The sequence below is a fragment of the Pan troglodytes genome, chromosome 7, assembly GCF_028858775.2.
Source record: "Pan troglodytes isolate AG18354 chromosome 7, NHGRI_mPanTro3-v2.0_pri, whole genome shotgun sequence".
Classification (NCBI taxonomy): Eukaryota; Metazoa; Chordata; class Mammalia; order Primates; family Hominidae; genus Pan; species Pan troglodytes.
In genome coordinates, this window is record NC_072405.2 from 62,327,355 (window position 1) to 62,349,321 (window position 21,967).

The window sequence follows — 21,967 nt, forward strand, 5'->3', positions numbered from 1 at the left end:
GAGGAGATCTGTGCCCACGTATTCAGGGCTGCAGGGTCATAATGTCTGCCACTTATTCTCAAGCAGCTCAGAAAGAGAGAGAAAGAGAACACATACAAATGCAGCATAATGTCAAAGCTGGTGACTACAGATGAAAGCAGCTTTTCAGTAGTTAAAATTCTTTCCAATTAAAAAAATCAAAAACAAAGACTCATGAGAACATTTTTTCTTTCCACTCTTCCCTTTTCCACCTCAACCAGGAGGATGAAAGCACCATACTGTGGGAAGGGGAGCAGCAGGATGAAGGGCTCTGGCTCTTTCATGATTTTGTTGGGCTCTGGACTCACAAACATCCACAGTCCACGTGACATGAGAAAGATAAACCCCTTACTTATTAAAATAAAAATCCAAAAAGAAGTAAAATTAACATTCAGGTGACTGTAATCTTATTAAGCCTTCACGCGACTTCAAAGGATGCCTTCTGGTGTTAGTTCCGCTACTGCTAGAATCCCAGTTCCACTTCTGACAACACTGCTGTGACTCCCGACACGCAGCAGGCTCACAGGGTGCCTTTGCCTGAAGTCCTCCTGGTGCCCCAGCCACATCTCCACCAACTCACTCCTTAACCCTTAACACCTCTAGCACTGCCTGATCCTGCCTGTTCCCAAGCTCCTGTGACACCTACATACACTTCTGTCACAGCTCTCACGATAAGGAAGGAGACCACCTCTCTTATTGTCTCATACCTCAGAAAAAGAAAGAGGAAGTAAAAGCTAAAGAAAGGCAAAAATGAAATCAATAGTCAGACAGCCTGGCACCACACCCCAGGCCTGGTCTGGTAGTTAAAAATCAACCCCTGACCGAACCACTGTATTATCTATAGATTCCAGGCATTGTATAAGGAAGCATTGTGAAACTTTCTGTTCTGTTCTGTTCTGTCTTGATTGCTGATGCATGCAGCCCCAGCCACGTACCCCATGCTTGCTCAATTGATCATGACCCTTTCACATGGACCCCCTTAGAGCTGTAAGCCCTTAAAAGGGCAGGCATTTCTCTCTCGGGGAGCTCGGTTTTGGGACGCAAGTCTGCTGAAGCTCCTGGCCAAATAAAGCCACTTCCTTCTTTAACCTGGTGTCAGAGGGGTTTTGTCTGCAGCTCGTCCTGCTACATTTCTTGGTTCCCTGACTGGGAAGCAAGGTAATTAACAGATGGTAGAGGTAGCCCCTTAGGTGGCTTAGGCCTGCCCTCTGGAGCATCCCTGGGGGGGAATCCAGCCAGCTTGAGCGACGCAGATCCTGAAAGCGCTCCGGGGTAGGCATTTGTCCTGGTGGAACACCTCATCAGAGCGGTGCATGGCAGTCCCCCACGGAGGATCAATGCAGTGGCTGAACACTGCGAAGGAACTGACGCTTGGAGTTGGACATCTGGAATATGGTAAGACTGGTCTTAGGAACTTGCCCACTCCATCTGAGTGGAAGCGTGGCCTGATTACCCACAGTGTGCCTTTATTGGCACTTTGGTTTTGGTTTTGATTTTGACTTGGCTTGAATTGCTTGATGAACAGGTGTGCCTTTATCGACACTTTGGCTTTGGTTTTAATTTTGATTTAGTGTGAATTAGACAAGTGAGTGACCTTTTACCCTTTCCTTCTTGTAGTGTGAGTGTTGTTTTGTCTCAAAAAATAAAAATAAAAAATAAGTTAGACAGAAAGTAAGCCCACTCTGCTAGGAACTATGTTAAAAATATACATATATAAAAAATAAGAAAAAAGTCATCAAAACATCCAAAACTTACTCTATTAAAGTGCATGTTACAGAACCTTAAAAAAGGTTGTGCAGGGGATTACAGAGTTAAGCTAACCCCCCACAGGTGAGAACTCTCTGTGAATGTAAATTAGAATTGCCCTCTTTTGGTGTTGGATGGCCAACAGAAAGAACTACAGACAGGGAACAATTGGCCATGTATTTCAGGTGGTGACAGGGGTCGGAGCCAGTGTACCCAGACCAAATTCCTTTAGAGTGACTCATAGTTAAACATAATATAGACAAAACCAGCATAGATCCAGCCCTGTTTAGCAGCTTATTGCAAAAAAAAAAAAAAGAAAAAAAAAAGTAACAGTAAGAGCAGCTTCGCCAGCAGACACAGAATTAAAAGAAGAAATCCCAGAAACAACAAGAGAAACCAGTTTTGCAGGAGCCGCCAGAGGTGACAGAAATTCTCCCTCCATATGTCCCAGCCTACCCCCGCTTTACTGAGGCCAGCAGCTCCCCCAGAAACCAGGTTCAGGAGCTAACATGCCCCAGGTCTCACCTCGAAGGGGAGGATCAGAGCCGCGAGAGGCCAGGGAAGGAAGTCAAGATAGTCAAGCGGGCAGTCTCAAATCTGGCCATGCTCGAGCTATGCAAATGCCCCTGACGGAGCAGCGATATACTGGGGTAGACAAGGACGGGCATATGGTAGAAAGGTGTGCCTTTGTGTATCAACCCTTCACCTCTGCTGATCTCCTCAACTGAAAGAATACCCCAGCTTATACTAAAAAGCCTCAAGCCTTAATTAATTTGCTCTAAACTATTATCCAGACTCATAACCCTACTTAGGCTAAGTGCCACGAGCTGCTCATGTACTGAGGACAGCTGGTTCACCCGCCTGGACTTGAAGGACGCTTTCTTTAGCATCAGACTAGCTCCTGAGAGCCAGAAATTGTCTGCTTTCCAGTGGGAAGATCCGGGGTCAGGTGTCACCACTCAGTACACTTGGACCTGGCTTCCCCAAAGGTTCAAGAACTCCCCCACTATCTTCAGGGAGGCCCTGGCTCAAGACCTGCAAAAGTTTCCCGCCAGAGACCTAGGCTGTGTGTTGCTCCAGTGTGTCGACGACCTCCTGCTGGGACACCCCACAGCAGCTGGGTGTGCCAAAGGAACAGATGGCCTGCTCCAGCACCTGGAGGACTGTGGGTATAAGGTGTCCAAAAAGAAAGCTCAGATCTGCAGACAGCAGGTACACTACCTAGGATTTACTATCCGACAGGGGGAGCGCAGCCTAGGATCAGAAAGAAAGCAGGTCATTTGCAACCTACCGGAGCCTAAGACCAGACAGCAGGTGAGAAAATTCTTAGGAGCTGTGGGGTTCTGCAGGTTATGGATCCCAAACTTGGCAGTACTGGCCAAACCTCTGTACCAAGTCACAAAGGGAGGCGACCACGAACCTTTTGAATAGTGGTCTCAACAGCAGCAAGCCTTCTGTGAGTTAAAAGAAAAACTCATGTCAGCCCCAGCCCTGGGTCTGCCTGACCTGACAAAGCCATTTACACTATATGCATCAGAGAGAGAAAAAATGGCAGTTGAGGTTTTGACCCAGACTGTGGGACCCTGGCCAAGGCTGGTGGCCTACCTCTCTAAACAACTAGACGGGGTTTCTAAAGGTTGCCCCCCATGTTTGAGGGCCTTAACAGCAACTGCCCTGCTAGAACAAAAAGCAGATAAACTGACTCTTGGGCAAAACCTGAACATAAAAGCCCCCCAATGCTGTGGTGACTTTAATGAATACCAAAGGACATCACTGGCTAACGAATGCTAGACTAACCAAGTACCAAGGTTTGCTCTGTGAAAATCCCCACATAACCATTGAAGTTTGTAACACCCTGAACCCCATCACCTTGCTCTCAGTATCAGAAAGCCCTGTCGAGCATAACTGTGTAGAGGTGCTAGACTCAGTTTACTCTAGCAGACCTGACCTCTGGGACCAGCCTTAGGCATCAGTGGACTGGGAGCTGTATGTGGACGGGAGCAGCTTCATCAACCCACAAGGAGAAAAATGTGCAGGATATTGAGTGGTAACCCTGGATACTGTCATTGAAGCCCAATCATTGCCCCAGGGTACTTCAGCCCAGAAGGATGAACTCATTGCTTTAATTCAGGCTTTAGAACAAGTGTAGGTAAGACTGTGAACATCTACACTGACTCTTGGTATGCCTTCTTAACCCTCCAAGTAAATGGGGCATTATACAAGGAAAAAGGCTTGTTAAACTCCAGAGGAAAAAACATAAAACATCAGCAAGAAATCTTGCAACTATTAGAAGCAGCGTAGAGGCCCCAAAAGGTGGCAGTCATGCACTGCAGGGAACACCAGCGAGCTCCCACTACAGTTGCTTTAGGGAACTCCTGGGCTGACTCAGAGGCTCGGAAAGCTGCATCCACCCGCTACTGGGTGTCAGTCACAGCCCCCCTTCTCCCTCAAGCACCTGACCTTGTACCTGCTTATTATAATGAAAAAAAAAGGGCTTTTGCCAGACAGAAGGAGGACAAATAATAGAAGAAGGATAGATCCAGTTACCGGATAAAAGGATAGCTGTGCCACAACTGTGAGGAGCCACAGTTGTACTGGCTGTGCATGAGACCACCCACCTAGGCCAAGAGTCACTTAAAAAGTTGTTAGGCCAGTTATTCTACATCTCACATTTATCAGCCCTTGCCAAAACAGTGGCACAGCGATGTATTACCTGCCAGCAGCACAATGCGAGGCAAGGTCCAGCCGTTCTGCCCGGTATACTAGCTTATGGAACAGCCCCCTTTGAAGATCTCCAGGTGGACTTCACAGAAATGCCAAAATGTGGAGGTAACAAGTATTTACTAGTTCTTGTGTGTACCTACTCTGGGTGGGTGGAGGCTTATCCAATACAAACTGAAAAAGCTCGTAAAGTAACCCGTGTGCTTCTCCGAGATCTTATTCCTAGATTTGGACCACCCTTACGAATCCCCTCAGATAACGGGCTGGCGTCTGTAGCTGACTTGGTACAGAAAACAGCAAAGGTATTAAAGATCACATGAAAACTACATGCTGCCTACCAGCCACAAAGTTCAGAAAAAGGTAAAACACATAAACTGGACACTCAAGCAGCTACTGAAGAAATATTGCCAGGAAATTCATTTAAAATAAAATCAAGTTTTTGCCTATGGTCCTCCTCTAAGTCAGGTGCACCCCCACCAAACAAACTAGGTATTTGCCCTGTAAGATTTTGTTCAGTCGGCCACCCCGCAAATCATAAGTCCCCCAAATTAAAAGTAACCTCCAGGAACTAGGGGAATTAACCTTAAAAAAAGCAAATGCAGGCTTTAGGAATAGCCATACAAAGTGTTCATAATTAAGCACACAAAAATGCCTATAAGCCTGACACTCCTTTAAAACTGGTGACTCTGTTTAGGTTAAAAAGTAAAATCTAATCTCTCTAGAATCCATCTAAGATAGGCCCTATACTGTAATCTTGTCCACTCCCACTGCTGCTAAAGTTGCAGGTGTTGTTTCTTGGATCCACCACAGTCGGCTAACACTGGCATCTCAGGACAAGTGAACCAGCCAGTAGGACTCAGATCATCCAACCCAGCTAATCCTAAGATGAGACTGAGCTGCTGAGGAAACAACAAGCCCTGCTCTAGTCACACACCAGAAGCTGACTAGTCTACCCACGGCCGAAGCTTTAGGACTCGTCAAACAAGTAATATAGTTAGAAATTTTAGGCCTAGTAGTATTCTTGTATACTGTTTTACTATTGTTCTGTCACTGTACTCAATCTTTTTCCTAGGTAAGGACCTCTTTTGTCCTTGCTAGCACTTATATAAAAGTGTCCCCACTGTACACATACTACTTAGTCAAAGAACCCAGACCTGTCTGGCCCAGCAGCATTTCCAAGCCTTTAAATCATTCTTTAAGCATATAAACCAAAAGTTACCAGAGCCTCCTCCCTTAGCTGAAAACATTGCCGGCAGCCTAGGCCATGTTATGTTTGTGGAAAGACTAACATAGGAGACCAATGGCCTTAGGAAGCAAAAAAGTTAATGCCTCAAAATAACTTTACTCTGACTAATTCTTTCCCCAAACAGATGCCCACAAGTTCAAGCGTCTAGCTGTTAAAAACTTCCATTATTAAAAACCAAACCCCCATCTACATGCTCAATCAAATCATACAGTTGCAAGCCATCTTAGAAATAATCACTAATAAAACTGGCAGAGCTTTGACCATTTTAGCCTGGCAAGAAACTCAAATGAAAAATGCCATCTATCAGAACAGATTGGCCCTAGACTATTTACTAGCAGCTGAAGGAGAAATTTGTGGAAAATTCAACCTAACCAATTGCTGTCTGCACATAGATGATCAAGGGCAAGTAGTCGAAAATATAGTTAGAGACATGACAAAGTTGGCACATGTGCCTGTACAGCTTTGGCACAAGTTTAATCCTAAGTCTTTATTTAAAAAATAGTTTCCAGCTATAGGAGAATTTAAAATCCTCATTGTAAGTATATTGCTGGTAATAAGAACTTGCTTGCTGCTGTATTACCCTTGCTCCTTCAAATAATAAAAAGTTTTGTTGCTACCTTAGTTCATCAGAAAACCTCGGCACAAATGTATTACATGAATCATTATCCATCTGTCTTGCAGGAAGACCTAAGTAGTGAAAATGAGAATGAGAACTCCCACTAATAAGTGAGATTCTCACAGGGGGGAATAAGGAAGGAGACCACCTCTCTTATTGTCTCATACCTCAGAAAAAGAAAGAGGAAGTAAAAGTTAAAGAAAGGCAAAAATGAAATCAATAGTCAGACAGCCCAGCGCCACACCCCAGGCCTGGTCTGGTAGTTAAAAATCAACCCCTGACGTAACCACTTGAATTATCTGTAGATTCCAGGCACTGTATAAGGAAGCATTGTGAAACTTTCTGTTCTGTTCTGTCTTGATTACTGATGCATGCAGCCCCAGACACATACCCCTTGCTTGCTCAATTGATCACAACCCTTTCACATGGACCCCCTTAGAGCTGTAAGCCCTTAAAAGGGCAGGCATTTCTCTCTCAGGGAGCTTGGTTTTCGGGACACAAGTCTGCCAAAGCTCCCAGCCGAATACAGCCACTTCCTTCTTTAACCTGGTATCTAAGGGGTTTTGTCTGCGGCTCGTCCTGCTATGACAGTGCACTGAAATTGTGTGCTACGCATTTATTTTCTACTTTGTATTTCTCTACTTTAGCACAAATTGAATTTTCTAACAAGTATTCTTGTCTGTAATTAGAGACAATTACAGAGATAAAAGTAAACACTCCCATAACTCTCTTAACTGAGAAAAGAGCTGGATACAAATGGAACAGCATAGTGTTCAAACCAGACACTGAAATGTTTTCTCAGAATACATTTCTGGGATATTTAGCAAGGCAGGAAAAACTGTCATCCAAGAGACTGTTTTCATTTCAGGCTTCTAAATGCCTAGCCCTTAAGGAAAATAAGGCAAGAAGAGCACAGCTCCTACCAGTGTGAGAGGTGCGTCTAGGAGAATGCAGTACAGATCTGATACAGTGTGGTGGGAGAAATCTGGTCTTTTAGGAAAACCTCTGGCCCTGTACTAACACTTTGGCACCTTTATGCTGAATTCCTTTTTTAAAATGTAAGTAAAAACAGATGATAAACTTCATCTAATTCATCTAAGAGGATTTAGATTTAAAAATGTAACTGCTGCACTGCTGCACAATTCTTTTAAAATTTAAATGGAATAAAAATTCAATTAAAGAATATTTACATCAAAAGGTACCTCTCTTAAGACAATAGGCTGATACTCCTCCTCCTCTTTTTGGTCAATTCCTCAGGTTTTTACTAGTGACAAAAACCTGTCAATTCATTTCCATTAGCTATAAAACATTTTTTCCCCCATCAAGACTTAACATCTGGGTGACATACATAAAGGGAAACTGAGAAAATAATTCAAAAACTTAAATATCTTAGAGAGTGAATATAAAGTTTGCTTAATCTTAATTAAATTTTTAGTATACTCTGCCAACCATTCTATTGAGTTTATTGGATTTAAAAGATGTGCCATCTCTACTAAAAATATAAAAAATTAGCTGGGTGTGGTGGCGGGCACTTGTAATCCCAGCTACTTGGGAGGCTGAGGCAGGAGAATTGCCTGAACCCGGGAGGTGGAAGTTGCAGTGAGCCAAGATCACGCCACTGCACTCCAGCCCAGGTGACAGTGCGAGACTCTGCCTCAAAAAAAAAAAAAAATGCGTGCACGTGCACACACACACACAAAGCCCATGAAATGAAATATGCCAAGTGATCACAGATGTAACTGCCCCACCCACAGAAGGAAGAGAAAGCAATGAAAACCAAAGCAAGTTAATTCATTTTTCTCTACCTCTCCTTACTAGACCAGGCTTTTCTTTCGTCTACGCTTTATTGATCCTTTAAATCCCACTTTAGGTACCTGTTTGTCTACAAAGCCAATCGTAAGCAAACAAAACCAAAACATGAACTAGATCCACAGATCCCCACACTTAGTCATGTGCACGTATGTGTGAAACCTGTAATTGATTTTATGTTTAATTATAAAGTCCACAGACTACATTATCCATCAGGGGTTTTCTTTACTGTCAAAATGCTTATTTTCCAACTCTTCTGAATATTTATTTAGGCTGATACTTTGCAACAATCTGAGATTTATGTTATGCTGGCATTTGCAATTCAACTGTAATTCAGTGGTGCATAGTGTCCAGAAAAGTTAATACAGTCTTAGGAAACATTTCTAACTTGCAAAGAAGCAGCAACCTTCGATTGGGAGGCTGAATTACCAGTTGATAGTGAGATAACAGCTGTAAAAAATTCCTCTTTACCTGGAATGGGTTTTCATATTTTTAAAAATCCAGTTATATTTGTTTTTTTCAAATACAGAAAACATATGACATTAAAGACATTTTCAAATGTTCCTCCAATAAAAATGTCATAATAATGTGGAAAATTCCAGGTACCCAGAAAGAGACCAGGTACCCAGAAAATTTCAGGTACCTAGAAAATTCCAGAGACCCAGAAAGAGAATCTAGAAATTAACTTAGAAATTAGAAATTAGTTCTGGAAAACGTTAAATCTAGAAATGTTATGTTTATTAAAAATCATGTGGACTGTTTTGGTAACTTGATTATTATCCTAAAAATTAGCTAAAACACATAAGAGGTTTTTTTTTCTTTAGTTCATAAGTAACTATTTTAATCACTGTATTTATGGCTCTGCACTTACAGAATAACTAAAATATGCAAAGTGATAGAAACACCAGAGAACAAAGTAATATCATCCATACCCTTGGCCTGGTGAGTTTTTCTGTTATATTAATTTACCTAAGCATAAAAAATCTAGATGGTAACACTCTTATAACTTATTATGCTGCTTAAGAAAGGGCTGAACAAGAATCTAGAGACAAAAATAGAAAATTCTACGTGAGATCCTCTACCTACAAAAGTCAGTGTTTCTTTCCTGAAGTCCTGAGCTGTCCATACGCACATATCGTTGCTTCTGCATTAGAGGCTGATTACATTTAAAATCACTCTGTAGGAGAAAAACGATGACATCTTATGATGTGAAACGGATGAATTAGGTGTATATACACAAGTTCTCTAAGTTGTCACTGTTTATATATTCTGCCAAATTTATGAATATAAAAATCCAGCACTGCACAAAAGAACAAAGGGCGCACCAGGAATGCCATGGTGGGCACAAAAAGATAAGAGCTGCAGAGGCCCGCGAGTACGACTGGCCTGCTCAGGCCTCCCAGCTGAGGGCGCCCAGTGGGTGCCACTGTCCCCTCCCTCCCCGGCAACTCTATTCCTCCTCCACCGCTCCTCACCCACTCTCAGTCAGGGTTATTTATAATCCATTGTTCCACAGAAATACAGATGTGATGTGGAAGGGGAGAAACGCTGGTATTCTAACACCTACAATTCAAGGATACAGTTTTGAAATCAATCATAAAATAAATAAGTATTTTCCCATTATATAACTCCATACTCCATATGATATAAACTCAAATGTATCTCTACATTATCAAGAAACTTAATATTTAACTCCTTATAACAGAATCAAAATCAAAATCCATATCTGACCCAGTTCTATGATTTCATAAGTAACATAAATTACACTTAAAATGTAATTTTGAAATTATACTTAAAATTTTTTTAATTCATGGCAGAAAGTAATAAATGTTAATTTTATTGTATCCAAAGTTATAATTTAATCTGATAAACAAAAACTTCAGGAATAATGCAATATCAAAATCTAAAAATCCTTTAGGGCAGAAAAACCCAGGGATGCAGGCAAAACGCCGCTGCTGCTGCCTGTCACGCAGACCTTCATGCTTTCATCTGTGCTTGCATTTTAATTATGTTCAAATAATTATTTCACTATGGAGGGCTAAAATATACCATTTATAATAACTCGTTTCCATTTAAATCGAGCCAATGCTAAAAGAAAAACTCCACTGTATTTTCAAGTTTTCACTTGGTATAAAAGAAAACAATTTAGAGAAATGTATAAGATTCTTTAGAACACCAGTAGCATATTTTAGGTTAAAAAGCCCCTATTTTAGGCAGGTAGAAAGGTAGTCTTTATGAGTTTAGTATAGACAACTAGGTTACCTGAAAAAAGGTATTGATCCAAACCTCTTTTACATTTGGGGATATACTTTGCAAAAGATTACTTTCCAAGTGGTATTCTATTTAGTCTCATATTAAACTGGTATTGTAATAAATTGTTATTACTTGAGCAACTTTCATTCTCTGGCACAGGGAGCCACAGAAATTTATAAGTCACAATCAAATACAGAGATCACAGGTGAATTTTAATCTTCCTTCATACAAAAATTTCTCTATGAAGGAAGTGTGGAAAAATACTAAGCTTCTCCATTAAATGCAAAGGAGATAATCATAGTTAAAACATTAAAATTTTAAAAGTCTGCCATATAATTAGAAAGAGAGGAAAAAATACTACTCTCTCATAAAGAGCAAATAAACCAGCATTTCCCTGTAAAGACAGAATACACTTCCTCTTATAATCACACACAGAGAAATGTACTATGAGACTACATCAAGTTCCTAAATTCAAGAAAAAAGTCAAATTTAAAAATTTCATCTTCGATACATGATCTGAACAACAAAAATTCTCAACTAAAAAATTTCCTCCACTGGCAAAGGGAAAAGGTCAACATCCTATTTCACACACATCTTGCCTTTCATATTAGGAATATACATTTTTTAAAACAAGAAAACCACTAACCCAACAAGAAAGACTTCAAGAGAAATAAGCTAATAAAATAATAACTGTATTTCAATAGCCCTAATTTCAACACAATGGGAAAATAAAACTTTGACTTTCACAGAAACTTTAAAAAAAATCTGGCAACTATAAGCTCACTGGTTGCAATGGCCTGAAATTCTATTAAATGCCAACATCCTTTAAATTAAATTCCTGAAAGAGATATGAACAAACCATAAGATATGAAATTACTAAATAATTGATTTATGTTGAAAAATCTAGCTTGGGGTAAAAGTGAAGTAAGGAGAGAAATCCAGTGGTGTATCCTATGTTTTACTGACAGATCTGAAGTTTTTCCTCCTGCTAAACTGATAAAAACCATTCTGGGGTTTTCACCTTCTGTTTTGATCCCACTCTTCTTGCACTGAAGTTATGGAAAAAAGTAAAAACATTTTCAGCCCATCAAGTGCTGTCCACACTAGCTCTGAATCTACCCCAAGTCCATCTACTTCTTATCTCAATGTTTATCGTCTAGGCCAAGCCACCAACTACCTCAGCCCCAGACTACCATGAGAACTAGCTCAAATGCTCTTCATGCTTTCTCACTTACCCTTGCACAATCCGTTCTCCAGGGAGTAGCCAAAGTGACCCTTTCGAAACATAAACCACATCTTGTCATTCCACTATTTAATATCCTTGCAATGGTTTTCAACTCATCTTACAGGAGTCAAATTACAGCCTACAAGGCCCTACATGATCAGGTCTCTGCCTACCTCTCCTGAACCATGTTTTTCCCCTCGTGCCATCCTTCATGTCAGAGTTTGCCCTTGACCATCCTTCATATCAGAGTTTCCCAACATCGGCACTCACATATACTTCTTTAATTCTAGGGACTGTCTGCATTACAGGATATTACCAGCACTCCAGGTGTCTATCCACTAGGTGCCAGTAGCACCTCCACCCCTGAGTGTCACAACCACATAATTCCCTGTACATTGCTTTAAACAAGCCAAGTTCGTTACTACTTCACGGCCTTTTCACCTCTCATTCCCTCCACCTAAAATGCTTTTTCACTCCAGTAGTAGAGCTGTATGGCTGGTTCCTTATCATTATTGTCAACTTAGCTATGTAGCCTACTCAGGGAGGCTTTCTCTAATCATCCTATGTAAAGTTGCACCCACTTTCATCATACCTAACATCATTTAACTTATCAGGGTACAGATTTGTACACTTATCAGGGTACAAAGCTAGCACTCAAAAAGCACTTGTAAGAATTTACATAAATGTCATGATTTATGATAAAAGTGTTAAGTGGCAGGAACATAATATTTAAAACATGATACCACAGCAGCACTCCTGGATATTCTCCTACACTGTATGTGCCTGCATCTTCAAACGCACCCATGCTAGTGCATCACTAACCCTCTCCTTTGGAAGTGCTGGTAGCATTACTGTCAGTTACAAGCAATGTATATTTGTTCCTGATGCCTTAACAAAAAAACAGAGCATCCTTCCAGAGGCTGGGGAATGGAGAGGCATTTGAACTGTTTAGGATACTGCTGAAGGCACTGAACACCCAATCTACAGCTAAAAGCAGCTATGCCAAGGGGAATCTTCATTTCTTCTATTATGTACACAAAGGGCTCACCATGTCTAAGTAGTTACTCTTTAATTGATCTTGTTTTAAGTGGGTACAAAAAAGTCACTAATTTTTATTTTAAAAATAAAAACAGGCAATAAAGAAGCATAACTTTAGTTACTTCAAAAGCAAAAACTATAGTGAATGAAATGTGAGAGCTGAATCTAAGTTGATTTATCAGCTTTTAGTGTTTTTATGTGAATTGGTAAAATTCATCCAGTTTACCATATGCTGAATAGGTAAGCCTTGCAAAATTGTGGCGTCTCTAAAGGAATCAGTAGTCCAACTGCATTCAGCTCCAAAAAGGACTGACTGACTTATGTCACAGGGTCCTTTTAGTTACTTCTGGAGTCGTTTTTGAAATTATTATTTTGAATATACACTCCTTGAGACCTTTAGTGCAGTCCGTCTTTATAAAACTAATGTGTCATTGCTCTGAATTACTAAAATATATTTCTAAATTTTGAATCAAAATCACTGATTTTAAAAATGATCATTCAAAGCATTTGCATAAGAACTTTTAGAATGGCAAGTGAGAGTTTGCAGACTAATGTGCAAGTGTCAGCAAAAAGCCGTGGCATACCAGTTGTGCACCATGAGCTTCTGCACAGCCAGCAGAGCATTATAGCGGACCTGCTGGTCTTCATGATGCATGTGGTTCATGACCAGCTGCTTCCCACCGAGCTGCTCGATGACCCTGCAAACGGGAGAGATGTGGTGAGGAAGATGCAATTACTCTCAAATTCACAGTTTGTAAGCAGGCAGCTCAAATACCAACACGCTAAAAAGGAAAGTAACAATGTACGTAAATAAACCAAACGTGTCTTTTTTACATCATTTTGCCTGAACCATAGATTTACAGTATTCAAATACTTTCTTTTTTGAATTCCTAATGATAAATCCAACAGTTGTTCTCATTTCTCATCTCTAATCCAGAAACATATGATCTGCCTAGATACCACCCAGGCACTAGTATTTTAGATCATGGTTTTCTAAGTGGCTGAGTATTAACGTTTTTATTATCAGTATTTCTTGCTTGTTTAATATCAGTATTGAACACCATCTAATTTTCATAACAACATACAATCAATATCAAGCCCACCAGTGACCGTGCTGTGTGAAGATAGGGGCTTAGATGTAGACAGCAGGGAACAGGGGGTTAAAGAGCACCCATGCTAATTTCCTGGAAAAGACTACTGATTTTAAGATATCCACCCCTTTGTAATAACAATGCGATATGCCATGTGACTTGGGCAGTGAGATGAAGGAGAACATTCATATCTTCGAGACCACCGAGATGACTGACAACCGACACTGCTTTCTATCACCACACTTCCGACATCCTGAAAATCCACTTATTATAAACACAAAGGAAAGTAAAAATGGCTATTTCTTCATGCATAGAAATTGGTCCTCTGTTTCTTTGCAAAGGTGTGGTTACAGACAGAGCTGTGGAGTCTCAGCTTCCACACAACAGTGTGGACTGCCCTGTCCATTCTTCAGCCACCAGTCCTGTCTAGTGGAGGATACCTACGATATAGTCAGTGACAAGCGGCACCTTAATGCAGTACAGTGTTTGGTGGTTTAAGACAATCTCACAGATCAGTAATGTTTCTGGGGTCAGGAAGAAATAAGTAGATGGGGGTCGGAGTGAGAGGGAAGCTTTTATCTGCATACCTTTTCATATTTTATTCTTTAAAGCATGGTTTTAAAAAAAATGCACTGAACTGAGGGGAAAAAAAAGAACATAATGTAACTATCATCAAACATTAACTGAGTGCTTACTGCAGGCCAGGCACTGTACTTTAAAACATTATCTAATATATCAGCTCAGCCATTTATCAAACATGTTAATTAGACAAGTCCTTTACCTGGTAAATTCCTCCCTGACAAATAGGGAAGACAAGGACATCTTCACAGCGTTGCTGTGATGATTAAAGGACATAAAGCCTATGTCCCTGCAGGACACTAAGCCCAGCTGTGCAGCGATGATGATACAGGCTGCTCTCCCGCCTCCCATTCTCACTGTAGTCAAAGGAATCTTGGCAAAACTCTGCATATGATTTTTACTACTTAAAACAATTCAGTGGCTTCTACTTGTCTTAACAAAAGGACCCAGGCCAGGCACAGTGGCTCATGCCTGTAATCCCAGCACTTTGGGAGACCAAGCTGGGACAACTGCTTGAGCCCAGGAGTTCGAGACTAGCCTGGACAACACAATGAGATACTGTCCCCACAAAAAAATTAAAATAAAAAATTAGCCAGGCATGGTGGTGTGTACCTGTAGAACCAGCTACTTGAGAGGCTGAGGTGGGAAGATTGCTTGAGCCCAGTTCAAGGTTACAGTGAGCTATGATTGCACCACTGCACTCCAGCTGGAGCAACAGGGTAAGACCCTGTTTCTTAAAAAAAAAAAAAAAAATAAAACAAAGGACCCAAATCCTTAAAATAGCTGACAAGGTCCTTTCACAGTCAGCTTTGGAGCCCCACTGAGCTTCACAGAGCACGGTCACAGGCTGCTTGTTCTCTAGACTGCCTCTGAGGCCTGAGCTAGCAGCCAACAGCACCATAGCTCCCGGCTGAAGGAAGCTTCTCTAACACACGAGTTTTCTCCATAGGCACGTAACAGCCCCTTCTTGTGCTTAGGAACATTACACAGCACTCCAGAAGGTTTGGGGGCCATTTTAAACAGGAAAATCACCACACACACACACACAAAAACCCCACAAAAATACAAAAAAAAAAAATATGGCACTAAACAGACCACATAAAGGACGCTTGTTTCTAGCGTAAGAGACAACACGGGATGGCAGAACGCTGCCTTGTTCCCCCACAGCTGGGGATGTGTCCATTAGCGACTCCAATTATTCACCACTCTACACATGTCCATGGATAACTACAAAAGCGCCTCTAGTATTGACACAGCTGTTGAAAATAAACTTTTTAGTAGGTGGGCAAATTCACAATTCTGGAACCTGTGAATAATGACGATCAAAATACAATCTCAGAAAACTGCCATGTTGTGAGCAAAACAGGACTGATTAAAAACATACAGCTCACACACCACTTACAGTAATATCAAATGTGAGCACTTTCCCCCACGTTGGGCACTGTGCTAAATGTTCATATTTTTCATCTCATGTAATTCTCACAACAAATAATACTGCCTAGCAAAAGCAGTGTTTTTGACATTCTAAACCCTTGTTCTTATTATCACCAGCCAATAAAATTTTGAAAAGCTTTTAATGATTGATATTATTATGTTTATTTCTTTTTTTTTTTTTTTTGAGACAAGAATCTTGCTTTGTCAGCCAGGCTGGAATGCAGTGGCAGGATTTCGGCTCACTGCAACCTCCACCTTCCAGGTTCAAGCAATTCTCCTGCCTCAGTCTCCCGAGTAGCTGGGATTACAGGTGCTCACCACCACGCCCAGCTCATTTTTGTATTTTTAGTAGAGACGGGGTTTCACCATGTTGGCCAGGCTGGTCTCAAACTCCTGATCTCAGGTAATCCACCCGCCTCAGCCTCCCAAAGTGCTGGGATTACAGGCATGAACCACCGCGCCCATCCTATTATGTTTATTTCTTAAGCATTTAGTAAACTACATTTTATTACTCTCCACCCCAGAGCCCAGTGGGTCTCATACCAAGTGGATGATCTCGCCCCACTGAAACTCACACTGCTATTGAAATAAACAGACATTTCTCATCTTCTCAAGATGCAATTGAAGCACCAATTATTTTCAGATTATACAAATGCCCAATATCATGAATGCTTGAAAAAAAGGTGAGAAAAGAATCTTTCCAGCTGGTGGATTACAAAATATCATTAAAAAGACAAGATATTTGATGATTTTTTAGAACTAGAGTCAAGTACTTCATTTATGAGCTATTGTCTAATAGGGGTAATCTTGCTAACCATATTTCAAAACAAGTTAAGTCAATAGCATGTTAAGCTTTAAGAACTTGGAATATTCTGAAATATGATTAACAAGTTCAGCACTGGTACATACATTTAAAGAATGCAGCAGCTGATGAAACCAAAAAATGTAATTTGAGAGTAAACTTTTAAATATTCTAAAACATACGGAACTATTTTTGTTTGTTCTAAAGGTCTTTTTCTATCTTAATATAAATAATTCAGATGAGTTTACATAAAATATCCTCATAAGAATTCTATTTGTTTAGTATTCTAAACATGGCTGTTTAGAAGCTAATAAAATGATATCACACTATAACATATTATGATTCCACTCATATTGCTAAAAATGGTTAAGTTGCACAATGCTACTTATATGAAAGTCAATATTTTTTAATCTGTAAAGCACTATACCCTCTAGAGTTATAAATTCAATGAGCACAGAAACCATGCCTATTTTCGTTTCCTTAATTAGGAAGGTCATTACCGTTTTTAAAAATAAAAAGATAATTTTGGAGAATATTTATCAGATTTCTAAGTGAGGAAGCTCACTCTTCTCACTCTTTTTTATTTTTTTACTTACCTGACTAAAGGAGGAAGAAAGAGAAAGCTCTTTTTTTTTTTTCCCCTTTTTTTTCTTTTTTTGAGATGGAGACTCGCTCCATCGCCCAGGCTGGAGTGCAGTGGCATGATCTCAGCACACTGCAACCTCTGCCTCCTGGGTTCAAGCAATTCTCCTGCCCAAGCCTCCCGAGTAGCTGGGATTACAGGTGCACGCCACCATGCCTGGCTAATTTTTGTATTTTTTTAGTAGAGACAGGGTTCCACCACACTGGCCAGGCTTGTCTCAAACTCCTGACCTCGTGATTCCCCCTGCCTCAGCCTCCCAAAGTGCTGGGATTACAGGTGTGAGCCACTGCATCCGGCCAAGAAAGCTCTAAGCACAGAAGTGGTGGGAGATGCCAGGCTCTGTGGGATTACAGAGCTCACGCCTGTAATCCCAGCACTTTGGGAGGCCAAGGTGGGTGGATCACCTGAGGTCAGGAGTTTGAGACCAGCCTGACCAACACGGTAAAACCCCATCTCTACTAAAAATTAGCTGGGTGTGGTGGTGGGCGCCTGTAATCCCAGCTACTCAGAGGCTGAGGCAGGAGAACTGCTTGAACCGAGGAGGTGGAGGTTGCAGTGAGCCGAGATCACGCCATTGCACTCCAGCCTGGGCAACAGAGTGAGACTCCATCTCAAAAAAAAAAAAAAAAGTGGTGGGAGAGACAGCAAAGGTTTCAGTAAAATGTAAGCTCCATGGGGCAAGACTCAACAAATATTCCTACAGATCATGTAAGCGATTAAAATATAAACTAAAAGCACCAGATGCCATAAAGAGGTTAAAGAGAATGATAGTATTCAGTGCTGCTGAAAAGGTGGTGAAAATGGTATTCCTATATACTGCCAGGGGGACTCTGAATTAGTCTATATTCAATAATGTTTATTACAATCTCAAAAGTACTCATATCATCTCATTAAATCTATTTGAAGGGGCCAGCAAACAACCAGAAATGTTCACACAGATGTTAATTCTGTTTTCTTAATAATGAAAATTTGGAAACTAATTGCATGCCCAGTAGTAAGATTTGAGTGAACTAGAGCATGTGTACCTATACATAGCATTAAACCATATTTTTAAAACTCTGTAGATGGAAAATACCCATGATAAATGAGGAAATGCAGGAGATAAAATAGGAGATGTCACATATCACAGTTTCAGAAGAAAAAATACATACTATATATGCATGGGGAAAAAACTAAAAAATCTTTTTTATCTCATACTTTGTAGTATTAAGGGTGTTGCTTTTTCCTCTTTATTCTTTTCTGTATTTTTCAAGTTTTCTATAATGAGAGTTTGTTACTTTTCATGATGACTATAAGTTAAAATAGAAAAATTAATCCAGTTTGGTCAATAAAAGGTTTGTGCCACTATCAAAACAATTTAATTTGTATTTACACATGCTGTGCTAGGCTTTGAACAAAGGAACACAGAGATATTGACCAGATAAAAAAGTCTGTATTTTAACAGAACAAACATGATTCTTTTGGTAGCTCTTTCCCTCAGCAAGTATTATGCCCTACTGTGTGGTGAACACTATGTCTAGTCAGATACAGGTGGCTCTTTTGAGAAGTTCACAGTCTAGTGAGATAAACAGACATCATCACATTATCACTGTACAAACTGAAAAGTGTTACATAATGGAAGCATTAATATATTCAGAATCCTGTGGGAGCACAGAAAATTGGACATTTGTATTTAGATTCAAAGGCAGTACAGTTTGTCAGATTAAACAGAGAAGAATCTCTTATATCAGTGAATATGTTTAGTTACAAGTAACAAAAACTTTACCCTGCCTGATAATTCTCCAGCAAAATAATTTATTGAAAGGTAACTGCATATGGCTTGGAAGACTGGACAATTGTACTCGAGGGCTGGCCAGGCTGAATCACCATCAAAATCAAGTAGTTCAGTGAGGGTGCTGTTTCAGCTCGGCCCTTGACTCCACAACTTACTTTGTTCACACCCAGCTACCCAGAGCTGCCACCTCTTCTCCTCCTCATGGAGCTGGCTATCCCTGCTTCCCCCCAGTCTCTCGTTCCTGCTGGAGGTCTGGGGTAGCTACATCGGCTTATAACTGAGCTTTTAGGCCACAGGCAGGTGGCTAAATGTAAGGGAGAAGAGCAAAGTGAATTTGTGTCATTTTTAATCTTCTATAATGGGAGGGATTACAAGCCTTGTAAAATGGGGAATTCCTGGAATATAGGAAGGTGGTTTAGATGCCAGACTCCTTTAAAAAAAAAAAAAAAAGTGTAGCTGTACAAGCCATGTAAGAGAGTCTGACAGAGCTTTGATATTGTCATAATGTTTTAATTATTAGAACAACATTCATTATACCAGACTTGTGCTATTAAGTCATACATGCAGAGGGAGCACATTCCCTAAGGGTGAGTGTCGGGCATTAATCATCAGGGTGTGATTTCTGGACTTCTATCAGGGGCCACAGGTGTTTTGTGCCTCCTGAAGAAAAAGCAATGGAACAGTTTCATTCCTGAACATCATGCATTTTTGAAAAGTAAGATTAATGCTAAATTGTGTTTGATTCTCAGAATCATGTTACCATATTAAAGGTTACAAGTCCGTTAAAAGAACTCAACTGGCCAGTACAGTTGATAAGGTAAATTCGTTTTATTTTTGTGTTATTGCATTTATTGAGGACAAGTATTAAATTTGCAACTGTGGGGCAATTAACTGTCACGTTATGCTCTCCACCCAATCTTATGAAAACAAGTAATTGGATCAAAAGTGTTTCTTAAAACTACAAAAGCAGTCATGAAAATAACACACATGTAAAACAAGAGTGAAAAGGGTTCCACGTTAAAAAGTAGATGTAAACCTGCACACTGAGAAAAACCTGATAGTGATCAAAGAAAAGGATGGATAGGAAATGTGATATTCAGTACATTAAATCCTCACTTAACAGCAATAGGTTCTTGGAAACTGACTTCAAGCAAAACGACATAAAACAAGCAAAGGACATTATCCGAGGACCTGCTGTCACTTAAAGTCTCAGTTTCCAAGAACCTATGGATGATGTTAAGTGAGGGCTTACTGTATCTAAAAATGTATCAGTGGACCAGCAAAACATTTACTTGCATCTCCAGAATATTTCTGTTATAAAATGTTGTCAACCGACAAAGGTTACTGTTTGATGGAGATGGAGATGGGAGAAAAGGACAAAACTGCAAGAGACAACATTCTGACACTTCATTCCTGAGAAACTTGTAAAAACAAAAAAGTCCACCAAGAAGTTAATGACAAACATGTTCTTAGAGAAGCAAAATTTAATGTGAAAAATCCCATGATAACAAAAAGAGTGTAGAAGAACAACTGCTATTGCTTGAAGTAGCAGACACTTTACTTAACAATTGAACAATCTACTGATTTACTTGCTTCAGCAAACACCTAAAGAGTGCTTACTATGTAGCAAGCATGACTCTAAGTGTTTTACATTATTATTATCAATGAGTATTAACTCACTCACTCTTCACATTCACAGAGGAGGAAACCAAGGCACAGAGAGGTAAAGGGACTTGCCCAATCTCACAGTTACTAGGTGGCTGAGCTGGGATCTGAAAACCAAGCAGGCAAGTTTAGTCTGGGCACTTACCCACTGCATGACTCTGCATTGGTGTCCGTGTTGCTAAGTAACTATCCATATATGTACTGTGTAAACATGAAAAAAAATATGTCTGATGAAGTGCTGAGGTAGACTTCCATGACAAGTCCACATATAATCTGAATATCTCAAACTCTGGACAAGTTTCTAACTCTTGCATGATCTGGACTGGAAACAGTTTTTTGAACTTGGCACTGACAAAGGACTAGCTAGGTGCAGCAGAGTTATGGCTATGTGGATAAAAAGGCTGTACTAACTGAATTGGAAGTCCATGATGTGCCTATTCACCATGCTACTGTTGAAATAGTCCAAAGTGCAAATATGACATTAGAAGCACATGAGAAGCTGTTTGAAGGAAGGAATAGGGAGTATAAAACTGCTTTTCCAATCAGAAGTGCACGACTTTTTTTAAATAAGAACTTGAAACTCAACTTCTTCACTGGCATTATTTTTACTGAGGTAATAGAAAATGGTCACTGTTAGCTTTACGAGAATATAATGCAGGAGACAGACTTTTACTGATAATGCCAATAAAGATAATTTCTTTTTTTTTTTTCTTGAGATGGAGTCTCGCTGTGTCACCCAGATTAGAGTACAGTCGCGCAGCCTAGGCTCACTGCAACCTCCGCCTCCTGGGCTCAAGCGATTCTCCTGCCTCAGCCTCCTGAGTAGCTGGGACTACAGGCTCATGCCACCATGCTTGGCTAATTTTTGTATTTTTAGTAGAGACGGGGTTTCACCATATTGGTCAGGCTGTTCTTGAACTCCTGACCTCGTGATCTGCCCACCTTGGCCTCCCAAAGTGCTGGGATTACAGGTGTGAGCCACTCTGCCCGACCAATAAAGATCATTTCTATCACCTTAAGTGACTTTAAGTGGCATATCTTAGCAACAGTTGCTATCTTGAATAGGTTAAACCTATCATTTAAGTTCCAAATATCAACCTCAAATTTGAGATACCACAGTTATTTTTTTAAGATAACTGACTTGTGGTGAAAATGGATCTATCACAAAGCATGTGAATTTTTCCAAGTGTTGAAGTTTTATTTTTACTCATAAGGAAAAAAAATTAATGAGGGCTATAGTAAAAAATCATATCCAAAAGCTACAACTTTTGAATATGAAGAAATGCTTTTATATTACTGAATGCGAC

At 40.3% G+C, this 21,967-nt stretch overlaps 1 protein-coding gene across 4 annotated transcripts in view; it reads right to left on the reverse strand.

Annotated features, from left to right (window-relative positions):
* The window catches only part of ATP6V1H (ATPase H+ transporting V1 subunit H), a 116,761-nt gene that overhangs the window by 14,946 nt on the left and 79,848 nt on the right, over positions 1-21,967 (reverse strand). For all 4 annotated transcript variants that reach the window (XM_016959475.3, XM_016959478.4, XM_016959477.3 and 1 more), the window contains one exon: positions 13,257-13,370. In XM_016959475.3, coding sequence (XP_016814964.1) covers positions 13,257-13,370 — 114 coding nt within the window. The remainder of the gene's footprint in view (positions 1-13,256; positions 13,371-21,967) is intronic.